Below are 15,991 nucleotides of genomic sequence, written 5' to 3' on the forward strand. Positions count from 1 at the left end.
CTCTTCCCAAAGAACAGAGCAGGATTAAGGCACATGGAAGGTTACATGCTGCTGCTGCTACATACTAGGAGTCCCACCCTGTGTTCATGCTAGAGTCCCTTGTGGGGGCACAGGAAGGCCGAGGTGGTAGCCTGTGCCTCTGTCAGGCAGGTCCCAGCTCCCTGCCCAACAGCCAGCCTTAATGACCCACTGGCCAGCTGTTTCCTTAGAAATAAACTAGACAAATGGCAAATCGGAATCCCAGGCCTGGGTCAATAAATGCAGCAGCAGCGTCCACAGTCCAACAGCAGATGGCAGAGTTGCTCCACTGACTCCCACGCCAGGAGCTGGCAGACCCAGGGGAAATTTAATAGCACTTTTATTGACACTTGAGAGTTCCTGAAGCCTTTGAACCAATACCCTTCAGTGTTATCTGACACCACCTGTGGCACGTAGGGTGAGTGTTTTTACCCTGAAGTTACAGAAGAGGAAACTGAGCCTCAGGGAGGTTAAATGACACGTCCATACCCAGAAATGCAAACAGATTCTTGTAAGCCAGGAGTCAGAACCCCAGCGAACTCTACTTAGTAGCTCTGTGACTAAGCAAATAACCTCCATTTCCCTATTTGTAAAATAGGTAAGACCAGTACGACAATGAGGTTATTGTAAGAATGCAATGAGATAACGCATGTGAGATGCTTAGCACAGTGTGTGGTGCAGAGTAGGCACTCAATAAATGGTACCTATTACTGTAATTATGATTCTACCTCACTTGTTTAGAAGGGGGTGTGGGTGAGAAAATGACCATGGCTTTCAGCACCACAGAAATACTCTGTCGTCAGTCAGCCCATTACACCACAGTCTCTGGTCGTTACGTGTGTAATTTCTTCACCGGCCTTTCCTGGAGTCAGAAATTTAGCGGAAATGATCTGTTGCCCGCTGAAATGACAAGAGCTCGCTGCATTATCCCTTTTCAAGGGCATAGCCATTAGAAACCACTTCTCAAAAGAGAAAGCTCAAATAGTGTGTGTTCATGGCCCTGAGAAAGGAGGCCCTGAATAGTTCCCAGGAGCCTTAAGAATGGTGGATTTTTTCCCTCTGATGATGCTGTTAGGAGTCAGGTCAAGCAACAGAGTCCCATGTAGGGGCCATAAAGACTAACAGAGGCAGCTTTTCCCTCTGCCCACGAACCCTCCTCTTTGGCCAAACACCTCTGATGAGGTGAAAGGGCAATCATCAGAAAACTTGTCAAGGTTCTTTGGCTTGCCAACCTGCCAAGAGGCCGGGTCACCATTCATAGCTCGACACTCTAACCTCAGCAACAAACGACGTGAGCCTGGCTGCTTTCCTGGCCTCCCCCACTGAGAGGGAGCCAGTTCTGGAGAGCTTCAGAGAGAAAGGACACAGCTCTGGAGCCAATGACACTGCTCGAGGAAAGGAAAGGCCAGAGGTACTTAGTGTCTAAACAGGCCTATTGCAAAGACAGAAGAGAGGAAGTAGAAGGGCTGGTCAGCTGAGTGTCCAGAGATCAGAAGGATCCTGGCCAGGCGCCCAACTGCGCCAGCACAATTACAGACTGGGCTACTTCCAGGAGGTCTGTCAGCTGGCCTCCACCCTACAGTCCCAGGTTCCAGCCCTAAGTGGCTCCCTATTTTCCTGGGTACCTGAGAATCTGGCGGAAGGTTATCGGAGGCAGGATTAGGGATGTAGCCGCAGTGAGGGGGGAAGGGGTAGTGCAAGGAGAAGGCGAGGGAAGGAGTTTGGGCCAAACCCCAGCAATTTGTCCACTCAATATCCAGCCCCACCCTGTGACTAGGAAAACAAAGGTGTGGGGGAAGGGGAAAAGAAAAGTCATTTCCTTTATTGTAACTGCAGCCCAGCTGGGTGAGAGCAAGGTTGGAAGGGAGTCATGAAGAATGAACTGCTTTGGGTAGCATGGAGGGAGGGTCCTGCTTCCAGCAGGCCTGCACCCAGACACTCTGAATTCATCAGAGAATCACAGATGAGCTGGGGTGGAAGAGACCTTAAAAGACCATTCAGGCTGATGCCTCATGCTCCGCATAACCCAGGTTACTTCCGGGGTCAGGCTGGGCCTTCACAGCCCTGAAGATCTTCCTCCAATTTGGGCAAAAGTCAAATTGGCTCCAAAGCAGATGCCCCCACGGCAAATTACTAGACTCCGTCTAAGGGGCTCCCCATCTTCCAGTTTGCACGGGAAAGCTCAGGAGTCTGGAGATGCACCCCTGCAATACGGCTGGATTAGAGACACTCCACCCTTGAGGCAAAGTTGTAAACAGGAGACGAATCTTCATGCTCTACTTCCCTCACAGGCATGATCTTTGGTTTAATTGTGCCAGAGTAATTCAAGGTTGACATTCATGCCGAGCCTCCACATCAGATGACCCATGAGTATGTAATAAGAGAAATAAATGTACGCATGGCGGTGTATATAAACACACACATAGTGTAATATAAAGTGACAGCTACTGATGATTAAGGGTTTTGTATGTGTCAGATGCTATGCTAGGCACTTTACACAGGTTCTCACACTTAATCCTCCCCAACCACCTTGTGGGAGTAGTACACTCTTATCCCCATTTTACAGATGAGGTGCCTGAAGCTCAGCAAAGTCACCTAAAGCCAGTTAATAAATTGCAAAGCCAGGATTTGAAACCAGATAGTCTCATTCCACAGCCTGCCTTCTTATCCACCACGATATCGTGGCTCACTTCTTTACGAGCATGTATTTGTGTGTATGGTTTTCTCTCTCTGACACATATCTCACACACACACAGCTAGCATCTGACCAGATCTACAAATGACCCAAGACTTCACTTCTAAGGCCGGCTCCTGCCATCCATGGCCCGTTGTGTAACTCTTTTTGTCTTTTTGGTTTCAGGCCTCTCATCTGTGATATGAAGCGGTTATATCACACAGTAGGTAGTCCCTTCTAGTTCTGAAGTTCTTTAGTTCTAGGAGAATCCAGAAATCCCAAAGATTAGCATGTTGTACCCTATCCTGCTTATTTTGGATAAAAAATATTCATACAAATAGGAAAACAGCAGGAACAAATATGACCATCTGGGTTAGACACCAAGGCAAGCCCCGGCCTGGGAACTCACTAGGTTCAGATGCTGCTGGTTAACCTCAGCTCCAAAAGGGAAGAGTCAGCCAAAGCTTTATCTGTAAGGTCCCTTAACAGCTCTGACGCTTTGCTCCTGTCTTACTAAAAGGCATAGTAAAGGTAGAATCAACTTGCCTGAGGGTAAAAGGAGGAGGAACCAAGGCAATTAGATCCACAGAGAAGATTGGAGAGCTCTGAGTTAGAGCTGAGACGGCACAAAAATGCTGGTTCCTCTCCAACTATTCCAGAGGCCAGAGCTCCCCAGACCAACCCCCTACACACCCCAACCCCGCGTAGTTCCTGTAGTTACGGGTGGAGGCAAGTGCTTAAAGGTCAATTAAATTACTTGATAGCAGCAAGAAGGATGCTTTACAACAAGAGCTGTGTGCGGGAGCTGGAATCTACACCACAGCACATGGTGCCTGTCTACGCAGTCTGTCTCATTCTCAGAATGTGAGCACAGTCCCACCACTTCAGACCACGGGGGCCACACATGCCTACCCAGCCTCCGACATGGAATGACTGCAGGCCAGGCACTGTTTTATGTTCTGGAGAATGCAAAGACAAGCTCCCACTCTTGAGGATTCCAATCACCCAGGGGAAAGAAAGAACCATTCAGTGTGTGCCTACCATGTGCTGGGCCCTCGGTACACATGATTTCATTCAATCTTAACGAGTCTATGAGATAGAGTCTTAACGCCTGTATTTTCCTAATGACGAAACTGAGCCTCAGACGGCAGGAACAAATCTGATTTTAAAGTCTGCGTTACTTTCAAGAAACTGAGCTGCCTCCAAACAATAATCTAGGAGCTATAATAAAGTTCATAACAAAAAGCAGGACACTAGGGAGGCATCCTGTGGTGAAGAGCGGGCTCTGCCAACTGTGCTCAAAACAGCCCTTCAGGCACCTGCATAATGAGCAGTGCAGCGGCGGGAAAGTCACTCTTTCTGGGCCTCGGCTTCCTCATCTATAAAGTGAGGGCGCTGGGACACCCTGGAAAGGGCTCCTCCATCCCCCCACCCCACCTCTAGCTGCAGCTGGCCCATTTATGGCTCTTCCACTTTCACCTGGTGTCGGGGGCCACACCTGACGTTTGCTCATGTGCCCTTCCTTGGCACGCCCCGCCCCCTGCCCCCAACTCACTCACACTGAAATGGAAACTCTCAAGTCAGAAGCTTATTTTTGCATTTTCAGAACATGAAATAGTGCCTGGCCCTTACTGCACTGGCAAAGACAGGAGGACAGGCCCACTTACCGGAAGCAAGAACTGTGCCAGGCTTCATTGACAGTCCTATACAACCTCTGGCTTGGTGCGACGTGGTCCCCACAGCCCTGACACCTCCAGGCATCCTCACCTGCACACAAAACCAAGGGGTTCAGAGGCTGAAGCAGCACGGAGCACAGGGACGGGATTTCTACTGTGTAGAATAAAACTGAGTTAAGAGACTCACATTGAAAGGGCTGGGCCAATGCTCGGCTAGATGCACAATTTCCTCCTCCAGAGGATCTCTGGTAAGTAAGCACTCATCCAGCCTCTGCTCATCTCTCCAGGGACAGGGAATTCAAGGCCTCAAAAGTAATCTCATTCCATTTTTTTTAAAATTTTTTTTAAAGATTTTATTTTTTCCTTTTTCTCCCCAAAGCCCCCCGGTACATAGCTGCATATTCTTCGTTGTGGGTTCTTCTAGTTGTGGGATGTGGGACGCCGCCTCAGTGTGGTCTGATGAGCAGTGCCATGTCCGCACCCAGGATTCGAACCAACGAAACACGGCCGCCTGCAGCGGAGCGCGCGAACCTAACCACTCGGCCACGGGGCCAGCCCCAATCTCATTCCATTTTTAAAAAATGGTTCTGATGGTTCCTTTTTCCACTGAAACAAAACTTGCCTTTTCCTTGAACTCTCAGCCTTGCTCATAGCTCTGAGTAGATGAAATGAACAAGGTCTTTTTCTTTTCAGGGTCAGCCTTTCTTATGACTGTTCCCAGCCAGCACCCAGAAACTTCTCTCTAGGTTAAATACATCATTGCCTTTTCCTATTCCTCAAAAGCTCTGGTTTCCCATCACCTAGTCCAGGAGCTCATTCATTCAGCTAACATCATGGGTCTTCTTGATGTAAAGCTCTATGTTGGAGACTGTTGGATAACACCATCCATGCTCCTCCAGGAGCAAATCCACTGGAAAAGAGACATTCTTCCATATTGTAATTTTTCATTTACATATTATTTCAGAGGGAGAAACAAAGTGCTATTTTAGCTCAGAGAAATAAGCTATAGGTACAGAAGGCAAAGAACAAACATCTAATGAATATCTCCTATATGCCAAGAACTGTGCTAGGTGCTTTCACAGACCCGATTTCATTTAATTCTCAAAACAATCCTGTGAGACAGGGATTATTATACTCATTTAATAGATGAGAGAACCATAACTTGGGGCTGGTGGTGACAGGCCAAGTGGCAGATCTAGCATTTTAACTCAAGTCTGGCTCATTCTAAAGCCCATGCTCTTCCCACTCCACCATGTTAATTCCTGCTTATTCCACTGAGAGGAGTCAGGAAAGTCTTTGAAGGGGAAGCTGACACTTGAGCTGAGCCCTGAAAGATGGGGCACGTTTACCAAAGGCTGAGAAAGGATGCAAAAGAGCTGTGGAACATGGGTAATAGCACAGAGTCGATCCACGTTCCTCCAAAAGCGACAAAACACAATACTCCTGGTGTGGCTCAGATGCCACCTTCTTGAAATAAAGAGGGCAGCTGAGCTCAAGCTGTGGTACCTGACTCAGCCCTAGAAAGCGGGACAAGGTTGTTACAAGACTCCCTTGTGCGCTCCGTGTATGCAGCTTTGTTCTCTCTGGGTAACTCTAGACTGCCACAGGCACAGTGACAGTCACCGAATCTTGTTTCATAGACACAGGGGCCATCAATAGACAATGCACGGCTCCGGGCACTTCAAGATTGCTCAGCAGCATTCTGGGGCACCCAGGGCAGATAGCCCTGAGGAGAGTTAAATAAGCTGGCAGAAGGCTTTAAAACCTCGACCCACCCACTCCTCTCCTCTAGTTCCACAGCGACAGGACATACATGCCCATCACCTCCTGGATTTAAACTTCTCAGACTGTCAGTTGGGGCCTTTTGTTTTTTTGGGTGGCTGTGGCCAGAGACTACACCATCATCTTCACAAAAACTCCAAGGCAGAAAGTCTGCGAGACTCACTCAAATTGGGTTATGGACAGTGGGGGAGACAGTGAATTAGTGAGAACACAGATATCCAAATGAATCTTCCAAGTCTAGAGGTACCAGTTTGAAACATTTCTGGAAGTCTTACATGGAAGGGTTTTCAGAGTCAGTTTGTGAACTGCCACACCCCACCCCCAGCAAATCTTCCTTTCTTTCTTTTTGCAGAGGAAGATTCGCCCTAAACTAACATCTATTGCCAATCTCCCTCTTTTTTTTCCTCCCTTTTCCTCCCTAAAGCCCCAGTACAAAGTTGTGTATAGCTGTAAGTTCTCCTGCTTCTTCTATGTAAGCCGCTGCCAGAACATGGCTATTGACAGACAAGTGGTGTGGTTCCACATCTGGGAAGCAAACTGGGGAGTCCAAAGGAGAGTGCACCAAATTTTAACCACTAGGCCATCAGGGCTGGCTCACTCCCAGCAAATCTTATTATTTTAAGTCACACCTTGTGTCTTGTTTTTACTTGTTAACCAAAAGGAATAGTCTGTAACCTGACCACCCACTTAAAAATTCAACATCTTGGCTCTACAACTTCTGGCTATTTCCAAAGTTCGAAAAGGATCAAGACTTTCCACTAGGAGGATATTCGAGATACTTTCTATCGCCACACCCTCTAGAGCCTGCCCTGCTTTCTCCAGTCCCGAGAAACTCAAAGCCATTCAATCAACACTTATTTAGCACCTGCTCTGTGGTAGGCACTGCGGACACAAAATCAAGACCCCTGCTGGCTTCTCTCACATCCACCTGGTTCCACCTGCCCAATCTCTCTCCAGTCCCTCCCTGTGCCTCACCGCAGCTGGAGTTCAGGTCTTTGGCTTCTCTTCCCCGTCCCCTGCACCATCTTGGCTGGCTCACCCAGACTCGCCGATGTCTACAGAACAAAGGCTCAGCTGGTGAGCACGGCACTCCTGTTCTAGACTCATCCTCTCCCACCTCTCAGAAGATATGCTCTTTCCGCTATCTCTACCACCACTCCCTTCTCCACTGGCTCCTTCCAGTTATCATTTAAATAAGTTCAAGTCTTTCCCATTAAAAACAAAAAATCTGGACTCCATTTTCTCCTCTAGCTACCACCCTTGCGAACGCTTCACAGCCACATGTATTAGAAAGTTGTTTACACATTACCCCTCATTTCCTCTCTTCCCACTTACCGCATAATCCACTGCAATCTGACTTCCACCCCCGCCATTTCTCTGAAACTGTCTCACCAAGGGCAACAGTGACCGTTTATTGCTAAATTCAATGGACACGCTTCAGTCACTCTTTGAGCAAATATTTCCTGCATGCCAGCTATGTGTCTAACACTGTGCTGGGAAAAGGGCAGCAAACAAGAGAGAGATTAAACATAGAGCAGATATTAAACAATAACATAATTATTTTAATTATAATTGGGGCAAGTAGCATGAAGGAGCTATCAAGTTCATAACTAGGAAAATGGGGGTGCGGTAGGGCAAACAAGTAATACTTAGGGAAGTAATTTCCAAGCTGAGCTCTAAAGGATGAATATAAATTAACCAGGTAAAAAGGAGGAAGGAGGGCCGGCCTGGTGGCGCAGTGGTTAAGTTCGCAGGTTCCGCTTCTTGGCAGCCCGGCGTTCACCGGTTCAGATCCATGGCACCGCTTGGCAAAAAGCCATGCTGTGGTAGGCGTCCCATGTACAAAGGAGAGGAGATGGGCATGGATGTTACCCCAGGGCCAGTCTTCCTCAGCAAAAAGAGGAGGATTGGCAGTAGTTAGCTCAGGGCTGATCTTCCTCAAAAAAAAAAAGGAGGAAGGAAGGATAACAATGGAGACTGGGGTAGGGGAGACACGTGCAAAGGTCCTGAGGCAGGAATACAAACTCCCCACACATCATTAAAGTCAGCTACTGTCAGCTCCAAAGGACTAGGGGAAGCAAAACCGGTCTGCTACAGCCTCAATAAACATTTATTGTAGGAACCAATGGCCTTCCGCAAGGTGGCCCTAAAGAACCTTTATCTCTCACCATCCCTTACAAAGGATGCTCTAGCCACATTTCGATCTACTTTCTATTCCTGCCACACACATTCATGTTCTTGCATCCTAACATTCACACCTCAAGCTATTCTCTGTGTTTAGCATACTTTACCCACCTTTTTCCTTAATCAAACATCTAGCCTTCCTTGATGGTCCCCCAAAGGTAGGCAGCGTTTCTTTCACTTTGTCTATACCTGCTTTATATTATTTATTCTGTAATTACAGTTCATTATGTTTCTGTCTCCTCCAGTCCCTCCCTCCACCCCCAGCTCCAAGGGGCAAAGACTGCACCTTGATCATCTTCAAATCTCTAGGGCCTAGCATACAGCCTGGTGCAGAACAGATACTCCTTTGTGTGGCAAATCCAACTGAAAAAGTGGATCCAACTGCCAGCTGTAAAGATAAGCTCCAACCGTCAGCAGGGATGATTCAACCGGCAAAAGTGTTCTGGCTCTCAGGCTGACTACCTACAGGTAAAGTCACATGTAGGTGCACAGGCCTCAGTCTATCATGTTCTACCTGAGCAAGGATATTCACGCAGAGCCTTCAGCCTCCCAAGCCCAGACGTTCTTCCAAAGAATACTCTTGGCCTTTTCAGCTCCCTTACAGCCCTGAAAGTCCATGATCCTAGCTCTCTGATAACCTTCACTCTAGGAAAGGTGAGAGAAGTATAATAATACAAAGTCTTGGAGATTTCCGTGAGGCCCAATGGAAGACCAATCCCGAGACAAGTCTGCCTAGGAAATTCTTCCTCCAGGAAAACACCTTGTTGTACCAGTTTGTTCACTCTCTCCCTCTACTGTATTTATCTCTCATATTTGCAGACTTATCAACAGTGGCTACTGACTGAGTCCAGAAAGGGAGATTGATTAAGTCAATGTCCTCAGTAGCCTCAAATAATAAGGGGCCCTTATTAAATGTTTAATAATCAGAAAAATGTGCCCTGACAGTTATTATTGGAATTTGTTGCCTACAAGAAGTGGTAAATGTGCAACGTAAACAAGATGAGAATTGTACCAAATGGCTCATTATAAAGTTCTCACCTTCAGGTTCTTTTGAATACTAGTATAAAACATATTCAGTTTATGCAGGATGCAAGGATGGTAAGGCTGGAAGGGCCTTTAGAAATCATCTACTCTAATCTAATTCTTTCATTTTTCTAAAAGAAATGGAGAATTGAGCTGCCTAACCATCAGAAAGCTGATGTGGGGGGGGCTCAAACCCAAGTTCTGAGACTACCAGACCAGTCGCATTTTTATTATCTTACGCAGCCTCCGACAAGCTGAGACTTGCTCAAGACTACACAGTTGTTCCGTGGAAGGGCTTGGCCTGGTAGCTCAGCTCAGAGCCCGTGCATTTCCCACAAGACACTAACATTCACCTTAATCTTGGTCTAAGAGCTGGGTTTCTGCAAACTAGTCCTTTTCAGACTTCAAAGTGGTGAGAAATCCCCAAGTGCTGAGAACTCATGAGACCATAAAGCCTAGCCTGAAGCAACATGCACAGACCCGATCCTCTTGTTTGAGAAAAATCCTTGATGCTTCTCATGTTCCACCAGGCAATGAGAACCAGGAACAAAATCCAGCCAATTCAGTGGAGTGCAAAACAACAAGTATGGTAACTGTTGTGACCCCTGGGATCTGGCAGGTCAGGTGTATAAATTGCACTTGTTTCAGGACAAAGCAGGAAGCAGAGGGGCAGGGCAGCAGCTTGTGGGGAACAGCCAAAAGAGAAAAGATCACATTTTAATGAAGTGACTACCAACGAGACTAACAGTAATGATTAACATTCCTTTAGATACTTTCCTCTATATCCCAAAGGGTTTTCCACCTCACTAGCTTACCAAATATTACCAAAGGGAGTGTCTAAGGAAAAAAGATTAGATGATTTTTAAAGGAGCTTTGGAAATTCTCTGGACCTTAGATTCTTCCTTCATAAAAGGAGGCGTCAAACGATTCCTTCTAGCTCTGAGAGTCTGTGACGCCAAACCAGGGGCTTCTCATTCAGGTGAAAAAAATGTCTATGTACAGACATAGGCATCTCAGAAAGTTTCATTCTTGCTGTTGTTCTCTTCTGCTTTTCTTCATCAGGAGAAATTTGTGAGGGTCAAGCAGAACTAGAGTTAGACCTGGGTTTGAAACCTGGCTCTGTGTCCTTGGGCAAATTATTTAACCTCTCTGAGCTTGTCTTTTAATCTTTAAAAAAGAGGATAATGCCACCTACTTTACAGGATTACCAAGAGGATTAAGAGAAACAACAATATATGTGAAAATACCTCCCGCAGTACCTGGCACTTAGTTGGCAAATGAATTGAGAGTGGCTTTTCTTCCTTCCTTCATGTATATCTAGGGGGTTGGCTGAGTAAAGGTTGAGCTGCATACGCTAACCTCTAAAACCTGAAGGGAACGTTTTCAACATAAATTGAGCAAATATTTTCTATGTGTCCACTTGCAAGACACAGACTAGGCCACAAACTGCTGGGGGCCCTTGGTGGGTACTCATGGGGCGTGAGGGACAAGGATATGTAGAGAAATAACACACGTCAGAAAGGGACAAACCAGGTGCCAGGGGCAGGGCAAGCTCGGCACAGTAATAAGACACCTGGTAGAGAAACAAACGAACAGATGGTTCCTGTGGCTTTCGGGCACTCAGGTTCTCACTTCCAACAGTGAGTTTACTCGGCTATGAGTGAGCAGGCATTTTCTTATCTGGGGGAAGACCTAGAGAGAATCTCTTTATCAGAAGACGAGTTCACCAATTCACATATTCCCAGATGGCAGTTCTCTACCCATTGTCAATAACAGGGAAAAAACTCCAACTACTTTGAGTCCTTATCGTGTGCCGGGCAGCGTTCTCAGCACTATGCAAGCACGAACGAACTGAACATAAAGATCCCACGATAAGGACTAGTTGTGAAGGACTATTACTGTTCCCATTTTACCGAAGAGGAAACTGAAATGCTCAGCAAACAAGTGTTAGAGCTGGGATTAGACCATAGGTCTGCTAAACTCCAAAGTCTATATCTTTACATTTTAGACTTTCTTTCCAGGAAAAATAAATTACAGGCAAAAGATCTGACAAAATAGAATCCCAGGGTGGACGCTCAAGGAATACTTTAATAGAACCAGGCAACGGTTTCACGTTCTAGTTACTGTTGGATGTAAATTAATAGGTAAAACAGTCTAATTCTTGTTACTGGATAAAGAAAGGGGAGGGGTGAGAAAGAAAACAGACTTGTAAGAGACTGCCACAGTTCTCACAGGTCCTCTCACTGAAATGCCAAAGTGATGCCTGGGGGTGCCCCCCCACCCCCCCGAGTATGCCCTGAGCCCTAGCCCCCTCCAGGTTGCACTGATCAGATGCCAGCCCTGGGCTGGGTATCAGCCCAGCTTCCAGAAGGTGCGGGAAACCCACCAGGAATGTGGAAAGCCTAATACAGCCCCTTGAACATGATGGGTTTCTACTCAGCTCTGAAACCTTGTGGTTCTCTTGGATCCTACCTTGCTCCCTCCACCCCATATCTACGGCCATCCAAGTCACGCCGCTCTGCCCATGACAAGAGGCATTTCCTACTGGTTGGTGCTTTCTTCTCCATTCCTATCACTAACACCTCAGCTCAGGGCCCACTCTATCTACCTCCAGACTGGTGCCCTGTCTCACCCTTGTCCAATCCATCCTGCCCACCAATGCCAGATTGATAGTCTAAAAACAAAATGCCCATGTTATGACTCTTCCTCCCTCTGAACCTATGGTCTCTATTACAGACTGGAAAATTCCACAAGCCTGGCATTAAACCCTCCACGGTCTGGCTTCACCCACCCTCTTAGCCTTACCTTCCACCTCCTCTGACTCCTCCACTCCCAATCCTCATCTCTACCACACATATGAATTCCCCACCCTTGTGAAGACCTTGAAACTTGACCACCTTTCCCTCCTACTCCCACAGGCTTCTTCCCTACCAGGATATCATCCTGACCCCACCCCCTTTTTTTAACCTACCTAAGACTTCTCAAACCTCACCTCCTTCAAGAAGCATTCCCTGACCAAATCTGGTAGCCACCCTGGACACCTTGCTGTTCTTCAAACATGCCAAGCACATTCCTGGCTCAGGGTCTTTGCTCATTCTCTTTTATCCTCTCTGGAATGTTCTTCCCCCAGATATCTAAATGGCGCACTTCCTTGCTTCAGTTCTCTGCTCAGATGTCGCTAACCAGAGAGGCTCCCCTGACCTCCCACTGCTCCTATGCCCTTATCCTACTTTATTCCTCTTCAGAGCATTTAGCCCTAATGGATGATATTCATATATTTACACATTGTCTATCTCTCCCGCCAGAACACACACTCCATTAGGGAAGGGATATGGTCTACTTTGTTCCCAGTTGTATCCTCCAGGGCCTAGAAGTGCTTGGTACACAGTAGGAACTCAATATATATTTGTGGAATGAATATGTGTACAGAGTTCTTTCCCACCTTTGAAATTCCATGTTATTGCAAATAAGCCTTATAACAGTGTGTCTTGATTTGTCCATTTTTTTCTTAATTACTCTCAATAGACAGTGAATTTCTTGAAGGTGTAAACCACAAATTCATTTCCACAAATACTTATTACGGGCTTCCTGTGCGCCAGGCCCTGTGTCTCAAGCAGCCTGGAATACTGGAAAGAGCACTGCGGGGAGAACTCCTAGATTAGCCCTGGCTCTACCACTCGTTCACCAACCCTGGACAAATCCATTTTCCTGCCCGGGCCTCAGTTCTTCACATGTAAAATGAGGAGTTACATTATCACAAGTTTCTCCCGGCTCTAGCATCTGCTAAAATTCATAAGAGGTGAAACTCGGCCCAGCCCAGTGCCTTCGACATCACAGGCACTCAGTAAATATTTGATTTCTTTCTTGTTGATTCTCCTGTTACACAAGAATCTGAGTTGTCTTGGAACACAGTTTGGACAGAACAAGTAAAAGTTTAAGTCCTACTTCCTTCTCTGACTCCATGGGCAACCTCATTCTGGTGTTCGTGATATAGAGAGGATGAAGTATTGAATTTGAAATTGGAAAATATGAATTCTGACCATGGCTTATTTGGCTATGGAACCCTGAACAAATCACTTCTGAGTCTTAGTCTCCCCACTCCTAAAAAACCCACATTGGCCTTCTCTCAGTTCTTCAGAGGCACCACATGACTTCCTACCTCAAGGCCTTTTTATGCTGTTCCCTCTGCCTGGAATGTTCTTCGCCCTTTCTTTTCTGAATTAACTTCTACTTCTCCTCAGGGATGAGCATAAACTTGCTTTTTTAAGGACAGTATTCCCTATCCACTCTCCTTCCCCTGCTGCACTCTTACAGCACTATCTCAACTGTTTATCTTGAATATTGTACCATTTATCTCAATTGATACCTCAATTATTTAATGTCCATCTCTAGGACTGCAAGCACCACAAAGCAAGGACTGTGTCTGTTTTGTTCATCACTATACTGCTCAGCACTTGGCTGAGTACATGGCACAGAAGTATCTAACAAATACTCTTATGGAAGAACGTATAAACTAATGCATCTAGAGGCTTTAATGCCTCTAGACAGCTTTTTGGTTTACTCAGAGAAAATGTAATAAACACTATTGTACTTTAAGATCTTCTGCAAGTTTCTGAGAATCAAGGTTCAAGACGGGACACCTATGTTACACAGAGGTTAGAAAAAGTCATCGGAAATCATGAGCTGAAGAATTTTGAAAGCCAAAAAAACAAAAGATGAAGGGACAGGGAGCATTTCTACCTCTAGCCCTCTTTCTCCAGAAGCCTATTATGAAGAATGAGAAAATCCTATGCTCCCAGGGTGAGGAAGTGACCCACTGGTGGCCTGGTTCTTGTATTCAGGATGCAGGAAGTGACTGTCCACAGGCTGAAAGGCAGGAAGCGGGGGTAGATATCCAGGACAACTTCCCTCCTCCACTAGTCCCTCCTGCCACCTCTAGAAAGCTTCTGGACGCTGACCCTAGCCGACCTAGAGACTGAGCCACCTACACAGGTGTCTGGGAAACACAGGCAACAGAAAGTCCCTGGTGCTGGGGGACACGCCAGGAGGGCAGGAAGCTGCAGGGTGGTGTGTGAGGTGACCGGGAGGGGACTGCAGGGCCAGCTAACCTAACCCTGAGGCTAACCTTCACCCTTAGACAGCTCTTCTTTCCAGGAGGTGTTTGGCCCCATTCCTCTCCTGTCTCAGAGAGGCCAAGGGAGGACCCGGCTCCCATGAGAGGGCTCAAAACCCCAGGGAGCCTACCTTCCCCAGGAAGAATGCTCCAATCTCTCCCCAGCCTCGATCTGTGTCCTAAACCCCAAGGGAGCCCACCCTCTCCTTTTTCCCCGCAAAGAGCCCCAAGACCCAGGGGACCGCAGGCATCAGGACCCCACGAGAAGCCTTGGATCCTATCGGGAAAGTCATACTCTCCTCCATTTCCCCCAGAAAACCCAGAACCCGGGGCAATTCTCCATCCCCTCCTAATTGCCCCGAAGCCCGAGGATCCCGTACTCCCCATATTCCACAAAACACTCAGTCCAAGGGAACCCAGGCCCCCTAGCTGCCTTAAAAGGGTTTTCATTTGAGGACCTGCAGTCGCGAGGTCCACAAAAAAAGCTGGCCCCCTGGCAGAGCCAGCATCCCTTCCTCCCGGGGACCTCAACTCGCGGGAAGCCGCCCAACCTTCCTGCCCCGCGCAGCTCTATCTCCGGCCCCCCAATTCCCGGAGCCCCACAACCTCCGAGTCCTCGAGGTGTGCTGTGCTCACTTTCCAAATTCTCCTTCTAAGGAACCCGGACCCAGGGGCGTCCACTCAGCCCGAGACCCCCGAGAGGCCGCCGGCTCCCCTCGGGCGCCCGGGCCCGGGCTTCCGAGATAACGGTGGGACAGGACGACGCGGCCCTTCCTTACCCGCCTCCTCGGCCATGGTCCCGGGGGCGCAGAAGTGCGGCGGAAGAAGCAGGGGCGCGGCAGCCACTCTCAGCTCCCGCCGCCGCCTCAGGCGCGGGAGGACCTCAGCCCCGGGCGCCAGCGGGATGCGCCGCCTACGGCGCCCGGGGAGGACCAAACCGCACCTGGCACCGGGGCCCGCCCGCCGACGCCAGGACCCGCCCCCAGACCCCGGACCAGGACCCGCCCCCTGGCTTGGGCTCCTCGACGGCCCTGGCGCCCTCTGTGGGCGCCAAGCTGGTAAGCGTAATTTTGCTCAGGCCAGAGGTCTCAACTCAGAGGATCCTCAGCCCATTTTACAGATGGGGACAGCTGAGGACCAAAGGGGACAAGTTCGACTCCTAATGGCTCAGCTTATTAGGAGCTGAGCTGGGATGGAAACCCAGGTCTTCTGACTCCCAGTCAAAAGCTCTTTCCAGGAGTGTTTGGAATCAAGAATATGAATAGAGAGAAACCAGGTCTACCCCACAAATAGCTTTGGGGGTTGAAAGTGGACTTTTCTTAGAAGCTTCCAGCTCAGAGAAGCCATTTCTCTGTGCCACTATGAGTAAGCTGACACTCAGTATATAATCTCTAGGTCAAAGATGGCATGGAGGTGGTACAATCAGCATTCCAGGGGCAGATCCTTAGCAAGGCCAAGTAGGTATATAAATGAACCCAGCACACCAGATCTTCCAGTTTTTCACGACAAGCCAAAAATCCA

General features: G+C 47.9%; 1 protein-coding gene across 2 annotated transcripts in view; it reads right to left on the reverse strand.

Annotated features, from left to right (window-relative positions):
* LIMK2 (LIM domain kinase 2) overlaps window positions 1-15,438 on the reverse strand; it is a 54,945-nt gene extending 39,507 nt beyond the window's left edge. The window contains exons 1-2 of one of the 2 annotated variants that reach the window (XM_003365452.5): window positions 15,250-15,437; window positions 4,360-4,459 (exon numbers count right to left, since the gene is read on the reverse strand). In XM_003365452.5, coding sequence (XP_003365500.1) covers window positions 4,360-4,459; window positions 15,250-15,265 — 116 coding nt within the window. In that variant the 5' untranslated portion in view covers window positions 15,266-15,437. Of the gene's footprint in view, window positions 1-4,359; window positions 4,460-15,249 lie in introns of both variants that reach the window. The other variant, XM_023646837.2, reaches the window with a different exon arrangement.
* Window positions 15,439-15,991: the final 553 nt, after the last annotated feature.

The sequence above is a fragment of the Equus caballus genome, chromosome 8 (genome assembly GCF_041296265.1).
Source record: "Equus caballus isolate H_3958 breed thoroughbred chromosome 8, TB-T2T, whole genome shotgun sequence".
NCBI lineage: Eukaryota > Metazoa > Chordata > Mammalia > Perissodactyla > Equidae > Equus > Equus caballus.